The sequence below is a fragment of the Condylura cristata genome, unplaced genomic scaffold, assembly GCF_000260355.1.
Source record: "Condylura cristata isolate star-nosed mole 26May11 unplaced genomic scaffold, ConCri1.0 scaffold00008, whole genome shotgun sequence".
Lineage (NCBI taxonomy): Eukaryota > Metazoa > Chordata > Mammalia > Eulipotyphla > Talpidae > Condylura > Condylura cristata.
The window spans coordinates 39,374,483-39,392,572 of NW_004567109.1; the positions used below are offsets into that span (position 1 = coordinate 39,374,483).

The following is an 18,090-nucleotide window of genomic DNA, read 5'->3' on the forward strand; positions in this document are numbered from 1 at the left end:
AATGATTAGGAGACCTAATTGAGATCACATAAACTCATGAACTAGTTCTTGTTGATTAGTCTTAACTTTATCCTCTTATTTACCAAACTGTTGATTTTTCTTGAACAGACCACTGCTGATTTGTAACTCCAATTTCTTGCCTTGTTTTATACCATCCATTAGAATGTCATTCTTTTTGAATAAGAATTTCTTCTAGATCTTGCATCTTTATTATTTGCTTCTTGTTAGCCAAATATTGCTTTATAACTAATATTTTATGAGGTGTTTAATTTTCAGTTGGAAACTTTAGTAAGTTATCCAGTGGTGTTACATTATTTAATGCCTGTACTTCCAACATCTTTTTTATTGGTTTTGAGTAATATCTCATAGGTGAGGCACTGAATTTGTATGTGCTTATTGGTTTTACTGTAGAAAGAATTCTTTCAGATCTGTCAGTTTGTGCATCCATTTCTTGAATAACAGGTTTATCAAAGAAGCCCACAACTTTTTTCCCTAAGTTGGAAAAAGTTTGGGAGAAACTAATAAGTTTATTCCAAGATAGGTTTTCTAATGTCCACTTAATAGTTTTCCTTCTTAGTTTATCATTTAGTTTATCCAGTTCAGAAGTTATTTCTGGAATATTTTTCTCCCATGCTTTGGAAGCAGTTCTGTTGGATTCAGAAGGAGTAATAAATTGAGCATTAATTAGAGATTTGAGGTATTCATGATTTCTTTCTAAAATAAGATTTTTTCTTTTATATGGGTAAATATTTCCGTTTTGTATAAGATAGGGAGGAAGCCTATTTTTTGTCAAAAGTAACATTTTTATATATTCAGTCTCATGAAAAATTATGGGATTTGTGTCATGTTGTTCCTGTGGGTTAAATAAAAGAGAATTTAGGCATCAGACTATAAAGCAAGAAAGCTATCTGTATTCCTAAATATGAAAATAAATGGTAAATATTCTAAAAGTAATTAAAAATAGAAGTTTTTAACTTGAATGAAAATGGCATTCAAACACATAAAAAAGGCATACTTGTATATGATACACTGTTTTCTCACATTCCAGTAAAATATTTGGGGTCAATTTCAATATTGGGGTTAACTGACCTCCCAAAAGTTTTTGAAATAAACTGGGATATAAAGAAATAAATACTATTTCTTAGGAAAGAAGATAGCTGGTGGGAATGAACATTGTTCTGGCATTTCTTAAGTTTTCATACCCAAAAATAAGAACTAATAAAAAAGATTGAATAAAAAATAATGAGATATAACTGATTACAAGTTAAAATTACCAAGTCTGGATATCTTTATAAATAATTCAGAAAACAAAAAATTATCTATATAATAATTATATTTGTTATTTTACCCAACATTTAGTATATAAGTGTTTAGTATTTACCTATGAAATAAAGTAGTCAAAATAAGCAGTTTGCCTAAAATAGAGATTTTTATCAAAGCATTAACAAAATCTGTATGATGAGTTACTCACTAACCTAGTACCTATACTTCTATTATAGGGCAAAAAGATAATTCCAAGGAAACTGGTCAAATAGGAGGATTACAAGTATTTATTTTGTATACTTTAAGTCAAAGATTGCTACTATTCCTTTAGAAATATAACTCACAAAATAAGAAACTAAAGTCATCTAATTGTGTATTATTGTACTTAGTGTTAAAAGCATATTCATGTCTCTACCATTACTGAAAAAAATGACAAAAGACCTGATTTTGCAATCCGTGAAGGAGGCCAAAGTAACTAACTTAATCACAGTGGTGGGAGTATGTCATATTTTTGGCCTGTCCAGCACCCTAGGGGATTTTTCACTTTACAAGTCTATGTACCTTTAAGAAGGGCAGAAATTAGCTTTATCAGTTTCCCTTAAGCTTAAAACATAGGCAAGTGACATAGTCTCTGCCTATCAGGTAAACTTAAGTCTACAGAAAAGCGAACACTCTAAGAAATTCAACATTGTGAAAACCATTCTAGAGAGGATGGTGATAGATAGACCTAGTTTTGAATGATAGCAATGACAAAGCTCTTAGGAACAGTGTCCTCTGCTCAGAATCACAGTTGTAAAGTCTTATTCTTGGCAATAGCATGGGCTCCTGCAGAGCAGTGTATGGCTGCCATTAGGAGACTCCTGACTGCAGACCCTTCAACTCAGAGTCCTAGAGACTCTGTGGGATACCAAATAGTCTTTATTAAATGTGTTTTCTGATTCCGGTAACTAAAGTAGATAATTGGAAAAATGAATCATCATTTTTAAATAAATGTCATTTATATTTCCTTTATAATCAAGAAATTTTGATGAAACTTTCATAAAGAAAAACTAAAATTTCCAACTGAGGCAAAGGAATTTCTAGTTCTGGAGTGCCAGTCCTAGGAAAAAAAGCTACAAAAAACTAAGTGTTATTACTTCAGAATGTGACCAAAAGATAAAAAAGATTTAATCAATATTCCAGCTACTAGCATATCAAATTCCCACAAACAGTAATAGTATTCATATTCAATGAATTATAGTAGCTATGTTTATTACCACATGAGTTGTTTCTGTCTTTGCTGGACTAGTATCTACTATCTTGGCATTTGGCTTTTTCAATTCATCCTCAAAGCACAAGGGGAGCAAGGTTTTCATTTTCACTGAAGAATCATTACTTAACTGATCACTTTTGATAGATTTCATTTCTTCTGTACTATAGTCATTTATTTGTGGAAGACATTCTCTTCTGAAAATGAACACATGATCACTGTAAATGTCTATAATGCTGATTTCAATTTGTAAGTTTTCACCTGCCTCTCTCATCCCTCAAAGCCACTGTCACCATCTCCCCCAAGCTCTCTTTTATAGACTTTCAACCTGACCTTCATCTTTCCATGCCTGATGCTTGTGTGTGCAGGGAGTGGGGGAAGACGGTTGATGGAAATAGAGGGGGGAAGTGGAATGGCAACAGCAGGGGTGAAAGCAAGACAATAATATGTGTGTGTGTTTGATTTTTGAGGGAAAATGTATTATACACACTGAGAATACTAAAGGTCAAAGAAATTTGTTACTTTTTTTTGAAAAGATTTTGAAAGCTTCCCACCAATATAAGTTGGTCCCAGGTTTATTAACAGAATGGAAGGGTGTGGCTAGGCAGAGAGGATATAGTTTTCATTTCATATCTCTTGGTTCACATGTGACAAGGACACAGATTTTAAGCTTATTTAGGGGCTTACCATTGCTGGGGTGAGGCAATCCCTAGCAAATATTTGGCATGGTTGACACATGAAGTCTGTGGATACATGAAGGATATGAGTCCTTCCATACTAATGAATGTTAAATGGAATCCTATCCAATTTCAGAAACTCACAACACAAATTAATGAATCATAGATCTCAGTAATCAGGAAACATCTTGGAATGAGTAGTGAGGGCAATGACCAAAACATATTCATCAATGTCACAATATCCAGTGAGTCCCTCATTCCTGTACTCAGATATATATCATCTTAAAGACTAATAGAAATGAAACCGAAGTCCGTGGTCCACAGCCTGTCCTGACTTGAGCACAGGATGGCCTAAACAGAGGAGGTTTTTCCATTTTGCATCTGGCTTCAGGATCATCAGTGGACCAATCAGGTTCGAGCTCCCTTGACTAGGGGCTTAAACTAATTATATGGAATGAAAATGGAAGTGAGCTGATTGGTGCTAACCAAACCAATCAGATGCTTAGGACTGAAAATAGTCCAATCAGGGTTGGGACCCATGAAGAGAATAAAAGTAGCCAGTTTGATTCAGTCAGCAACCAGTCTCTAAAGAGAGGTAAAGTCATCGGCAACCAATTTCCAAAGAAAGAAGTGGTCAGCAACTAGTATCTGGAGAGAAAAATACTCAGAGTCAGCCTCTGAAGGAAGTAGCATTCAGGACCTCGATGGGATTCAGCAAACCTTTGTGGACCTCTGTAGATTTCCAGACCTCCAGACCTTCACAGAGACTCAACCACTGCACCTTGTCTCTGCATTTCTTGTGTGGAGCACCATCAGCCTTGACCCAGTGTCTTAAAGAGTTTTGGCTATTGGTTCATATTAATAACTTTAGTACTGGTGTCTCTGACACTACCCCATGGTGACAATGCTGATAGGCATTACTGATTGGTGCCCAGCACTCTGGCCACATTTGAGAGTTGTCTACTGCATCTGGTTCTCCATCACTACTTGCTGGTACTGTTGAGTCTGTCATAGTCTGGTCTGGCATCTGGTGCTGTCCAGCCTTCAAAATGTTGTAGGCAGCTGCAGCAATACTTCAATGACCCCACCTAATAGTACCTCTTGCTGCCACCATGAGTTGAATCCTGGTATCCTGCTGACCAGTGGGCTACCAACTCCTCCACGCTTTCGTTGATGGGACAACACCATCTGGCATGAGTGGACTTTGCTTAGAACTATTAGACACTACAGACAGCCATTTATGGCCTTAGAAACTCTCTCCTTTCCCTCAATCTCTGTTTGTTAAATTAACCCATTGTTATTGCACGCTGAGGCTGAGTGATATGTTGCAATTGAGCTTAGACAGTATTTTCTCTCTTTCTTGGCACTCTTTAGTGTTATCCTTCGACAATGTGACAATGTATTTGAAATACTATTTATTTACTAATTTATATTTGTTGTTGTAGCACTATTTAAAGTAGCACTGTGTTAGAAGGACTTATTGCTGGATATTATTGTACATTTGTACATTGTTGCTCTATCTAGCTATAGACTGGATTAATATGATTTTTTCTTTACTTGGTGTTTGAGGATCTCATGAGAAATATCAGAAATATATAAAAAAAACTTTTTTCACATCATTTTGTACTATAAATTAAATCAATTACCTTTTATTTTCATAATCTTCTAGGCAATGAATCAAATCAAGTGATTCACTAGTTTTTCTTTCAGTTTTAGCTGAAATGATAAGACTTTCATGAAAGAAACACAGATCCACTCTCATATTTTAACATTTAGAAAATATCCTGTTAAAATATTTTATAATGTAAAATAATAGACAACACCTGGCATAGCACTTGATCTGTAATAGCTACCCAGTAAAAAGTTATTAAACAAGCAAACAGAAGTGACAAAGACTGAGATCAAGTACCCAATGTTTAGCTAAGATAGACACAAACTGTCTTGAAGATTTTATGGAAGAAAAACATTTTCAAATTTTCAAATCTCTATATTATATAAAGTCATAATTAGCCATTGGGAAGCTTCATGTGTTTAAGCACTTGGTATTTTAGTAGATGAGTTATCAAATGTCAAACAGATCTTGTCACCTGGTATGAGGTAATGTCCAAGTTTGAGCTCTTCTAAATATGGCTGGTGGCCATGCCAGTATTTTTTACTTTCTTAAAAGGGTTCCAAGATACATATATAATTAGCAGTAAATTCAGCATTTTTTTTCTTGTTCCCAAATAGTTTGCATTCTAGTACAGTTCTTCCCAATATTTTACATATCATGGCAAACACTTTCCTTAATATTATTTGTATACTGTCTGAGATAAACACTTAAGTATACTTGTAGCCAAGCTAGCACAGGGACAACCCAGGAGTCTTAAAGGCTAAGGGATAAATATTTTAGTATATTCTAATCCCCCCAAGCACAACAGGTTATATTGGTTGGCAGGCTCTGATATAGAGGGAGAAAATAGTTAATAAAAAAAAAAACACACATTTTGAATACATATATAAAATTCCAAATACTTGTACATATATTGAAAAAAAACATAAATATAGTACTTCATTTAGCATGACTGTGGAAGACTTCAGGAGAGAATAATTGAGTTGAAATCTGAGAAAGAGAAGGAGGGAGATAGTGAAGATCTGAAGAAACCATTGCCTGATGAAATAGCAAATGTAAAGTTGTCAGTGTTAAACTATGTTGGAATGATGAGGAACTGAAAGGTGTTGCTGGAGTAAAAGGGTGAGGTTAAAAGTAGAATATGGTGAGCTAAGGCAAGTAGCAGGAGCCAAATCGTACAGGGCCACATAAACTGTAGTAAAGAGCTGACATATAATTCTGGCTATCATAGAGATCAGTTGTAGGCTTTTGAACAGAATAAAAAGTAGTTCTATTTATGCTTTAGGAAGATCACTCTGCCTGTTTCGAGATGGGTAGTCTTAGGAGGCAAATAATAACAGAGTGAACAATTCTGACGCTATTGCTAGTACATGTTGGTGGCTTAAAGGATGTGACAGAAGTGATGGGAATTGGCTGATATCAGGATATATTTTGGAGGTATATCCAGATAGACTGATAGATGGATTAAATATGATGCATAAGGGAAAAATAAAAATCAAGGATGGTTTCTACATATTGGGCTTAGAAATTTGTTACATGCTATTTGCATAAATGGGAATGGTAAATGAGAGAAATATCTACTGTTTGAAACAAGAGGCTGAGATTTCGTGGCTTGTGAAAAGAGTCTAAAAATCACTTTTCTGTTCCAAATTGATAACCAGGAACTAAGTTAAACCACACCAGGGCTGGAAGAATGGATCTTCCATATTCCTAGTATCAATGTGGTATCGGAGCCCCATGTGCAACTCTAAATTAAAGTCTGGTTTGTAGTAACTCAAAACTTCTGGAAAGAGTAAGATGAAGTGAGTAGGGGGCAGTGAATAGAGAACCTTCAAAAATTCTAAAACAAAGAAAACTAAAAGCCAAGAAAGCCAATGAAACAACAAGTAGAAGATAAATCTGGCAATAAAATTAAGTAGAAATATCTAAAACAACTTCAAAATTCTTAGAACTTCCAAGAGAAAAATGAAAAAAATATTCATACCAAAGAACAGGACATTGTGAGACAAAGACAAACTGAAATAATAAAAAGAATGTTACCTCGGCTTCTGGAATCTCCTTTCATTTTGTACTATGTAGAAATTTTCTGTGAGTTTGGTATAAAATACCTTAATTTCAAGAATGATTTTTTCATTTTGTTATTTATTCATTTTCACCAGAATAATCTGATATTTATAATTTTCAACTTTCCCAGAAGACTTAATTTGAGACTTTGATAAAAGAATTATAATGCCTCTTCTGCTCTGCTGAGACTAAACAGCCTGACACTATTATAAGGAAATACTTCAGAGAAGATGTAGAGTAGAATCTGAGTGGAATAATGAAGAATAATGCAATAAACAGAGGATTGCCTAATTAATAGTCCTTTCTTGGTGTTACCAGAACTCAGATCTTAGTCATCTACCTCCAAGCAATCATGTCTTCTTCTTGGAAGGCTCGCCTTCTTCCTAACTCAAAGGAGTGACTCTTGAATATTCTAAGCTTGTACTTTTCACAATATAAGCCATAACTTATCAGTTTAGAAATGAAATCAATTTAGCATATCTCCTGAACAGCATTTTAAAAAATGAAATAGAATTGAATAGAATGTATCACATGGATCCTTTAGTAATTACTATAAAAAATACTAAACTACTGCAATCAATTTCAATTAAGAGAAAAAGACAACTAATCAGAGTTTCATGAAACTGAATCTTCCGCTCCATTTTCATATATGATTAAGACATAAAAAAGTATTTCTCTCTGTGGGTCATGTTAAAAATTGGAAAAACAGTTCTAAACAGTTCTGAATCATTTGTTCAGATATGGGTACATGAAGCTATTTTAGCCAGGAAGACGTAGCAATCTGCTAGATGACTTTGGGTAATATTTTTCTCTTTCTAAAAAAGGAATCAAAGAACTTTTCGCTTTTCAGTGAATGTGAATAACCACACAAGTCACTTTGAATAGTAGTCACCATACATACAGCATGGCTAGGAGGGCAAGTTACTTGCTAAGACAGTTAAGGAAAGATAGAAGATATTTCATGGCATCAGTAAAGCCCCTAAATCAATCATTCCTGAAATTGCTTTACTGATGAATTTCTTGTTATTTAAGTTATAAATATCTTTATTGTTTGAGTCACATGTAGTCAGATTTTCACTTAATTGCAGCTAATAGTGTCTCAACTATTAAAGATGAATAGGACACTATTAGGTAGAGAAGTATATTTTGGTCATTGTGAACAGAAAGAATCAAATCAGACAGTCACTGGAACAGACTGAGAATCAGTATGGATAAAGAGACCGAATAGATAGCTGGAAAGGTTTTATAAACCATGCGAAGGAACCTGGACTTTACAATTCTTCTAATAGAGTTTTAATATGTTATTAGTGAAATAATATAGCAATATGATTAAATATTGATATTCTTGGGTTAAGGGTTTTCTTGATGTTTATATTTTAAAGTTAGTATAGTATAGCTATTTCAAAATAAACACAAAATAGGAATACCTGCAAAGAAAATAGAGTCTTTTTCCTTTTTATAAGCATTAGATTCAATACCTGGTATAGGAGAAAAGACTGTAGAACCCAACCTTCTTCTGTATGCTTGACTATGCTGTGAATATAGATCATTCAAGGGTTTAGCATACTCCATCTAAACATAAAGAAAAATGGGAAACTGTCTTAGAAATTATTTCTTTCCATGTATATTGATGAAATAACCTATACCTGATAATTCACATTTGGAAATATATAACAGAAATACATCTTTGCAAAAAAAATATTTATTTTCCATATGCATACAAGAAACTGGGATACAGGCTAGGCATGTGGGGTGGGTGTGAAAATATTCACCAGTGACAGATTGAGAAGCAAAACAGGTAGGTGTATTGAAATACACTGCTGAGAGGAGCAGCAGGTAGGTCAAAAGAGGTCTGCTGCACCATGTGGGTCAGCTCCCTGGCTGAGGGTTGAAGTCATGTCACAGTGGCTGCGATAGCTTCAGAGTGCTGTGCTTTAACCCACTGTGCCACAAGAGAGGGCCCTCTAAAAATACATCTTTAAGACCTAAATAAAGGTATTTGATTTGCAGATGGGGCCTACTGAGCACTGCACAGAATAAATTGAAGTAGCTATACCCTCAAGACATTTCTGATAAATAATACTGATAAAGAGAAGATCTTAAAATTTCCAGAGGGAAAAAGAAGTCACTTACAAAAGAACTTTTCCTTAAGAATAATGGTATAAAACAGTGGAGTAATGTCTTCAAAATTTAGAGAAAGGTAAATTTTGCACCTATGCAACTGAACTATTAATCCTGTACATGGAAAAGGAACTATATTCCCAGACAGCCATGTACCATTTCTAGAAAAGCTTCATAAAGATTCATTCTAGAAAATAAAGATGAAATTTAAGAAGAATAACACATGGGACACTAGACATGGGACACTAGAAAATAAAGATGAAAGTTAAGAAGAATAAGACATGGGACACTAGAGTCTTCTTTAAAAAGAATAAGACATGGGACACTAGACTTATAATGAGAAAGTTATATGTTTCTTTATTGAAGGCTCCATATCTTAGACGTAAACAGTATGTATCAAACTGTTGGGATCTTCCTGGTTAAGTTGCTTATATTTTTTTTGTGTCCCCTCCGCCCCATCTACAAAATAGGAATAAAATAGGAATACTGATAGGAATTCTTCAGGCTTTTGAGGGAATAAGCACACACACACAGTGTGTGTGGCAGAAAGAAATACTATGTATGTACCTGGTACTCTTACAATTCTTCACCCACAACATAAGAAAAAGCAACTCCAGAGGAAAAAAACAGGAAAGCATGCAAGACAGTCAAGATGTATGTATGAGGGAAACTGAAATATGGCATTATTTTCTGAGTAACTGAAGAATGCAAAAAGAAAATCTGTCATTTTAACATTATACCCATTGCGAAGAAACATAATCCCAGTGTATTACTTTGTTCTACACAGAATGATTTACAATATTTTATTTGTGTAATCAGAATTGTGTTACCATGATATAATTGTATATTAGTATGATGTAATCATAACAACTTAAATGCTGTTTATAATGTTTTGAGTTTTAGAATTAACCTAGAGACAAAAATAATGAGACTTGCAAAAAGTAGTCATTGACCTCAGCATATAAAAGTAAGGATATGTTTGACTTAAGGAAGAAGGTGTGGAAGATAAGACTGTTAAAAACTTCATCTTAAGTACAGAGGAATCAAGAAATAGGGATTAAAGTTGATAGATAGTAAAGAAAAAATATTTTGGTTTATTATTTCAACATACAAAAGTTAGCAATAGAAGAAGCAAAGAATTAAGTATCAAAGATCCAGAAGAGGGGAAAAAGAGAGGGGCAAAATTTAAACATCGTAAGTGAGCTAATTCAAATCTTTTCCATTGTTTATTCAGTAGGTAATATTTAAAGTTGATAAGAAAAAGCATGCCAGAAACTCCAACAAATTATTTCTCCAACAAAAAATATATTATTTTCTCTGTTATCCCCACATATGAAATTTTGTACATTATCAGATGAAAACACTTTGAAATACTGCTTTGAATTTGGAATCTGTAGAAGCATATATAAAATATTTGAGTTAATCTAAGTTTCTACAAAATTAAACCTACCTCAGCTATATCCTTAAGAAAATAAAGTGATCTAGTAGATCTTGGTTTCAAATTTTCTTTCTCTGGTTCTAAAGTAACAAATAAGAACAAATAATATTTCTATACTTTTAATTTACCATTGTCTGTTCATAGTAAATGTCTTACAAATGTAGTTTAATAATCTCATTTGCTTATATACATGTTATCTTTATATTTTCTTGAGGCACTTTGCTTTAAAAGTGAATTTCCATAAACAAAATATAACTTTGGTTTTTGCTATTATACAGTTAAGTTGTATCTTATTTGAAAAAAAAAATGGATTTCTAAATAAAATAAAATCATACTTGAAAGCCAAACAAATCTCTTCATTAGTTCCCTTGAAAAGAGAAATATATGGATGAGCATTTTTTCATATGCCTGTTAAATATCTGTAACATTTTTTTCTTAGAAAATTCTTTACAGCCCACTGAAATCATTCATACTGAAGTCATAATCCATATACTTTCACACAAATGCTTTCAAAAGATAACACCAAATTATCAAGAACTTTAAAGGTATTTAAATAATAAAGTATGTAATAAAAGCATTCATCAAAAACTGAAGTAAATATGTTGTACTCAACTTTACCTTTTGATTTGGCTTCTTGACTTTTTACATTTGCTGGTACAACATGTGGCCTTAAATGTAACTTTTCCAAATTGCTTTTTCTAGGTTCAGACTTAGTTTTGAAGGAGATGTGCCTGGAGGAAATTAAACAAATCTATACTAATTACAAAATTTATAAAATTAATCAAAAAAAATTTTGGAAAGGTGATATTCTAGTTATACAGATTTGGAAGTTGTGTTAATTTTACTATAAGCACAAATTGTAAAAGTTTAGGGCTAATTAAGCAGGAGTTAAAATAGTTGTGATAATCATTTGAAGTAGAGACAGACAAGACATGACTGAGGAACTCCAGGGAACTATGGTTCACAAGCTGATTAGCATTTTTAGAAAATATCTTAGAAATTCACTGAGATATTGGGGACATTGCCAGAGTTGAGCGGAAGTGGTAGGATATACAGTTAGGATCATATAAGATACCAGAAAAGTCTACGAGATAGTATCACAGACTTTTTTTTTTTTAATTATAAAAGGGAATTTCCCTCCACCAAAATCTTTAACTATTGATAGTATTTAAAACAGTTAATTGTATTATAGGCACATCTCAGAATACTAGGAGATAGGGTCCAGACACAATAAAGCAGATACTGCAATAAAGTCAGTCATAATAATATTTTGGTTTCCCAGTCAACATAAAAGTTATATTTATGCTGTAGCATAGTTAATTAAGTATGCAATAGTATTATGATTACACTAGTATTATGTCTACTACTACTCAGCTATAAAAAAAAAATGACTATTGAAAGGCTACTGCTGGGCCCTCTCTGGTGCTGCAGTGGGTTAAAGCAGAGCACTGTGAATCTAGCCACAGCCACTGCAGCATGAGTTGATTCCCAGCTAGGGAGCTGACCCACATGGTGCAACAGACCTTTCCTTATCTGCTGGCTGCTCCCCTCAGCAGTGTAGATCAGTACATCTGCCTGTTCTGCTCCCTACTCTGTCTGGTGAATTCTCTTACCCTCAACGCCTCTGGTCTGTACTCCAGTTCTTGTATGCATAAATAAATAAAATCTTTAAAAAATGAAAAAGACTACTACTAAGAAATTTTACCATTGACCGAGCCTTCAGTGAATAGTGATCTTTTTGATGATAAACGGTTTTGTCTTGGTGTTGATAGCTCTTGACTGATCAGGGTGGTGGCTATGGAAGGGGCAGGGGGTGATTGTAGCACTTTATTAAATAACACATCGTTTGTCTCATCATTGACTCAGAAATATTCCCCTATAATATACAATATTGTTTGACAGCATTTTACCCACAGTAGAATGTCTTTCAAATGAGTTAATTCTCCAAAACCCAATGTTTTAACAACTAATTTTGTTATTTTAAATTTAGAATTATGTATTCTAAATCATTTTTTGTCATTCCAACAATGTCCAACAGTCTTGAACTCTCAAAATTATCCATGAAAATTGGAATCAGTTTCTTCCAAATTCCTGTTGATTTTGTTATTTCTACCTCATTCCATAAATCATAAATGCTCATAATGACATCTAGAACAGTAGAAACTTCTCTAGTGATTTTCATTTTACTTTATGCAGATCTATCAGAGGAATCTCTATCTGTGACAACTATAACCTCATAAAGTATATTTCTTAAATTATAAGACTTGAAAACCACAATTATTCTTTAATCCATAAATTGTAAGACTTGAAAATCAAAATTACTCTTTAATCCATGAGCCACAGAATGGATGCTATATTAGCAGACATAAAAACAATATTAATCCCCTTGTACATTTCTATCATATCTCTTGCATAATGAGGTGCATTGTCAATGGATTATTATCTTTGAAAGAAATTTTTGAAAAAAGAATTTTTTTTAGCAGAGTAAATCTCAGTGGCGGGTTTAAGTATTCAGTAAACCATATTATAAACAGATGTGATGTCATCTAGGCCCTATTGTTTCACATGTAAATCACAGAAGAGTAGGGTTAGCATAATTCTTAAAAGCCCTACCATTTTTGGAAACCATTAAGATAGTAAAAGAGCATTGGCCTCATCTTATAATTGCCTGCTGCATTGCCCACTAATGAGAGTCAGTCCATCCTTTGTAGCTCTGAGGAGACATTGATTTCTTCCTTCTAGCTATGAAAATCCTAGAATTGAAATTATGGCTATCTTCGATTATAATAACAAGATCTTTTGGATAACGTGTTAAAGCTTCTTTATCAGCACTTGCTGCTTCACCTTACACTTTTTTGTTCTAGAGGTAGCTTCTTTCCTTAAATCTCATAAATCAACCTTTCCTAAATTTGTATTTTCTGCTGTAGTCTCACTTCTCGCAGCCTTCACAAAATTGAAGAAAGGTGGGGTCTTGCTCTGAATTAGGGTTAGGCTGAAGGGAATTCTGTGGAAGGTTTCATTTTTTGCCCAGAGCATTAAAATGTTCTCCATATCAGCAACAAGGCTATTTTTTTAAATTCATTCTTGCATAGATGAACTGGGATAAAGGCCAGAGATTCAAGCATGGGGAGATGGCAAGATGATTCACAAGAGACAGAATGAGAAGCAAAACAGGAGGATCTATTACAATACACTGCCAAGGGGAACAGCAAGTGAGACAGCAGAGGTCTGCTATGCCATACGTGGGTTAACTCCCTGGCCTAGGATAAAACTCAGGCCATAATGGTAATAGTGCTGAGACTTAACCCCTAGGTCACAAGGGATGCCCCCAACAAGGCTATTTGGCTGTGTTATCATTCTTCTGTTCACTAGAGTAGCTAGCACTTTTCATTTCCTTCAAAAACCTTTATTCTGCATTTACATATTGGCCAACTACCTAGTGCAAGAGGCCTAGCTTTCAGTTCTCACTAAGCTTAGTCTTTTCTAACATTAAATTGATGAATACACAACTCTTTTACTTACTTGTATGCTTAGAAGTGATTGTACTGTTATTAACTGGCCTAATTTCAATATTTTATGTCTCAGGGTAGACAGAAGGCCAAGGAGTGGGAGGCACAGGGGATGGCCTGTCCATGGAACAACAGAACTACACACAATATTTATTAATGTCTTATAAAAGCTACAGTTCCTTCTCAGAGGTAAATATCATCTCAAACCCCATCCTACCCCAGGTCCAAATGCTTAGCAGTAATTACTACAAAGTGAGCATATAAAAAAAGCTATATAAAATTGAGATTTAACATTATATTAGTTTTAGGTATACAACACAATGGTTTGATACATGCATATATTGTGAAATGATTACTACAGTAAGTTTAGTTAATTCTGAGTTAATAGTGATATAGAAAAGATGTCTGTAGGGATAATTAAGAAAGAAATCCTAAGAGTTTAGTAGTTTTCAGTTCTAGCTTTATATAAGAACCATCTGGGGAATCTTAAAAATAGTAATGCCTGGGCCTCACTCCAGGCTAATTAAAATAGAATGCAATTATTTTAAAGGTTCCCAGGTAATGCAAATACAAGTGGGTTGAAAATACTACTCTGAAAGTAAAGTTCAGCTACAAATAATCCTGGGCAGGTATCACCAATTATGTTATTACAGTACCAAGTTGAGAGTTGCTATGAAACTTTACAAGACAAGGAAAAAATCGGGACAGGTGTTGGTGTAGGGCAGCATGATTGGAATAGGACATAAGCTAGAGTAGTGATTCAAAGGGTGGGCTCTAGACAAGCAGTGTCAGCATCACCAGAAAAATGATTCACAAATTTTCAGGTCTATGCCTGAATCAGAAATTCTTCATGTAGGACCTAGCAATCTGTGTTTCAACCAGCCCCTTAGACATTTAACACAAGGAGAGCAAAGTCTAAAGAAAATTCAACAACCATCTATAAAAAAAGATATTTCACATATGAAGCAGTCATCTAAAACTAAGGAAATAATGGCCAGAGCTAATAAGGCCCAGGAAGAGCCCCCTAATCACTACCACCAAAAAAAGCCCAAGGGGAAGGAATAAGGCAGCTTCTACCCAGATGAATAGGCAAGTCAAAAAAAGCCTAAAGAAGGCAAGAAGCACCCAGAGGGTGAGCATTTTAGAAATTGGCAGGTGTCTGGATGATAAGAAAATTCCCCTACCCGAACAAGAAATGCCCTGAAAACTCCCAAATGTTCTCCCACTCCCCAGGGAAAGGCAGAGCTGATTGGTACCACAGCAATTCAAGTTGAATGCTCTCCTCTGCCCCCAACTTGCTGCAGGGGCACAGTAGAAGGGACAGTTACTGAGAAACTGCTGCATTGACCCATAAACTATACCCCAGGAACACCTGAACAGTATACTCCGGGAAGGGATGAAGTGAAGTTTCTGAACCCCATTTAAGATTAGAGCCCCATCTTCCTTCGCTGTTGTTTTTAGCCAGGATTCTTTCTGCCCACACCTCTTTTTGGGTGTAACTTCATTCTCTAAATTTTGCTTTTGCTTCTGCTAAACATAGGGCTGTAAATTCTTCTTAGATCTTAGTCAAGGACTATCTACCTTTTGGCTTAAGTAACAGCATCTAAAGAATTTGTTTCACTCTGAAAAACAGTACTAGACTTTTACACAAGGAAACCTATTTGAAGACAGCAGATGGTAGACAGAAGTGATGTCAGAAGCAAAACTCATAATCTAAATATGGTGCTGGCTGGATTTTTTTAACATGTACAAAATTTCTTAATCTCTTCAACCAAATTTTACTTCCCTTGGCCTGAGATACACCCTGATTCTTGTGTAAATTCTTGAACTTTTCCTGTACTTTTGTTGTTGTTGCTGCTGCTGGTTTTGTTTTGGACACGTATCAAACTAAAATTCCTCGGCCTTAAGAATATGCTTTTTTTTTTTTTTTTGTCTACAATTTTGACTGATTTATACTTGACTCAAAGGTGATATTACTCAGCCATTAGAAGGTTATACTACCACTAACACAAGGTCAATGATACTTTTATAACTTATTTGGAAACTAGTCTTATCAGATAGGGAAGGGGCAGCAATAGTATCACCCTGGAAAAAATTACCATAGCACATATCACAAGGTACCTTTGTATGTGTCTAATGGGTCATCAGTCACATACTATGCAGTCAAATAATGGCATATATTTATAACTAAATATATGAACATATAAAAATATATATTATGCTTTCCTGACCCATATTCCCAGATTTTATTTTCTGCAATTTTTCTGTATATTATTAAAATATTTATATTTGAATATACTTCTATAAATAATTTTGAACTAAAATTATAAAAACAAAGATGATTGTGATAATTAAATTATGTAAATTATTATATTTATTTGTATTAATAAATTTACATGACTCTTTTTTCTTTATTTACAGCTCTGCAGTGGAAATGTAAGACCACAGATAACATATTTATAATACTCCTTGTAAGTGCACAGAGAAACTATTCAGTTTTCTAGACAAATTTGTTTTTTGGGATATATTGATTAAAGTTAGAAACAAATCCTAACAACTGACATGGGACAATGCAGTAGAGCTCAAGAGAAATCTTTCTTTAAAGTATCCAGACTTATAATTACTATTTGCAATTACCAGTGAAATATTAGAATAAATATTCTATAAAGTAGGAATACTAACCTAGCATATTATAATTCACAATTATGAAATATATCTATGTTTGGAAGTTTACATTTGATATGGATTGCATAATTTAAGATAAATCTAAAGTCATGCTTTAAAATCCAAACTGAAGGCTTGAGGTAATTATGAGGGTTACCTTTTTGTTGTATCATTGTCACATATCTTGTCTTTTGTGATCTTTGGTAATGGTGTAGATGTGGACATATCGATAGTTTCTTCAAAATTCAAATGAAAATCAAATGTCAGGGGTATAACTGAAGTCTTTTTCTTTATTTGACTCTGAAGTCTGTTCTCCTGTAAAAAGTCAAAGTGCGAAAAATAACGAGTTTTACCTATTTTAGTTTAATTTCTATGAGCTTACCATTTCTAAATTGGTAAACATACCAAATGTGTTTCTGTGTATTATTAAAACATTCAGTTTAATATAATTATATAAATAATTTCAAAGTAAAGTTATAAAAATGTCATAAAAAAACAAAGGTGATAGTTAAATTATGAAAATAATTTTAACAAACTAAATAATTTTACATGTTTGTTAATGAATATATTAATTTTAAATTATTTTAAAATCATCTAATACATTTAAATAAATTTAGATACATTAAATGTAACAATGTAAATCATTTAAATATATTAAAGTAATGTGCTGATAAAAGCTGTAGTAGTAGTCACATTTACTATTTGACTGTTAAGATTATTTAAAATTTTAAGCAGGTTAGATACATCATAACCTAAAAAGACAGCTATTAGAAATCAGCTTGTCTATTTATAGTATCTTTATAGTATCCATTTACATAGTTGTTTCAACTAACATAGGTACTTGCTTTTTACAAATTAGTTCTGTCTTTATATTAATGCATCATTAAAGATAAACTATTTCATTCACACTAAAATGATAAAATTTTTATTTTTACTGATTAAATTGAATGTTAACTTATATTTTGCAAACCTTTATTCTTCTGGTTGAGATCAACATTGCTTGCTTATCTAGAACATCTAATTTTGCTAAGATTTGTTCTGCCATTTTCATTGAGTAAATTACTGTTGAAAAGGAGAAAATATAAGTTAAATTTTAACTAAAATTAAAATTTAACTATATGATTATTTAGACACAAATTAATAAATCATCTTTACATTACTGTATTAGGTAAAAGATTGGTAGTGGGAATTTCACAGGAAAATCATACATTGTACAAAAGTGAAGGATGGTATAATAAAAATCTTTTTTGAATTAAAAAATATAGAGTTTGGTCAAAAACTAAATTATAGAATTATAGAGGACCAAGATTTTTAGATAGAAGTTACATGATCAGAACTTGCAGAGGTAGATGAGCCCCAGAAATTTTTTTTTTAATTATGTTTGTTGAGGAAGAGGTGGTTAACATTGCATCATTGTGGGGGCATAAGTTCAAACCTCCACAAATGTGTATTTTCATATCATGTCCACCAATGGTGCCCCAAAATCCTCTACT

At 33.3% G+C, this 18,090-nt stretch overlaps 1 protein-coding gene across 1 annotated transcript; it reads right to left on the bottom strand.

The window, feature by feature from the left end:
* Positions 1–265: 265 nt before the first annotated feature.
* Positions 266–17,642, bottom strand: LOC101619832 (chromosome unknown open reading frame, human C1orf141). Its single transcript, XM_012722131.1, has 7 exons — positions 17,568–17,642; positions 16,755–16,912; positions 11,043–11,155; positions 10,437–10,504; positions 8,293–8,437; positions 2,520–2,671; positions 266–853 (listed from the first exon to the last, which is right to left on the bottom strand). Exons 1-7 carry the CDS (start codon positions 17,640–17,642, stop codon positions 266–268), a joined length of 1,299 nt encoding a protein of 432 aa, XP_012577585.1.
* Positions 17,643–18,090: the final 448 nt, after the last annotated feature.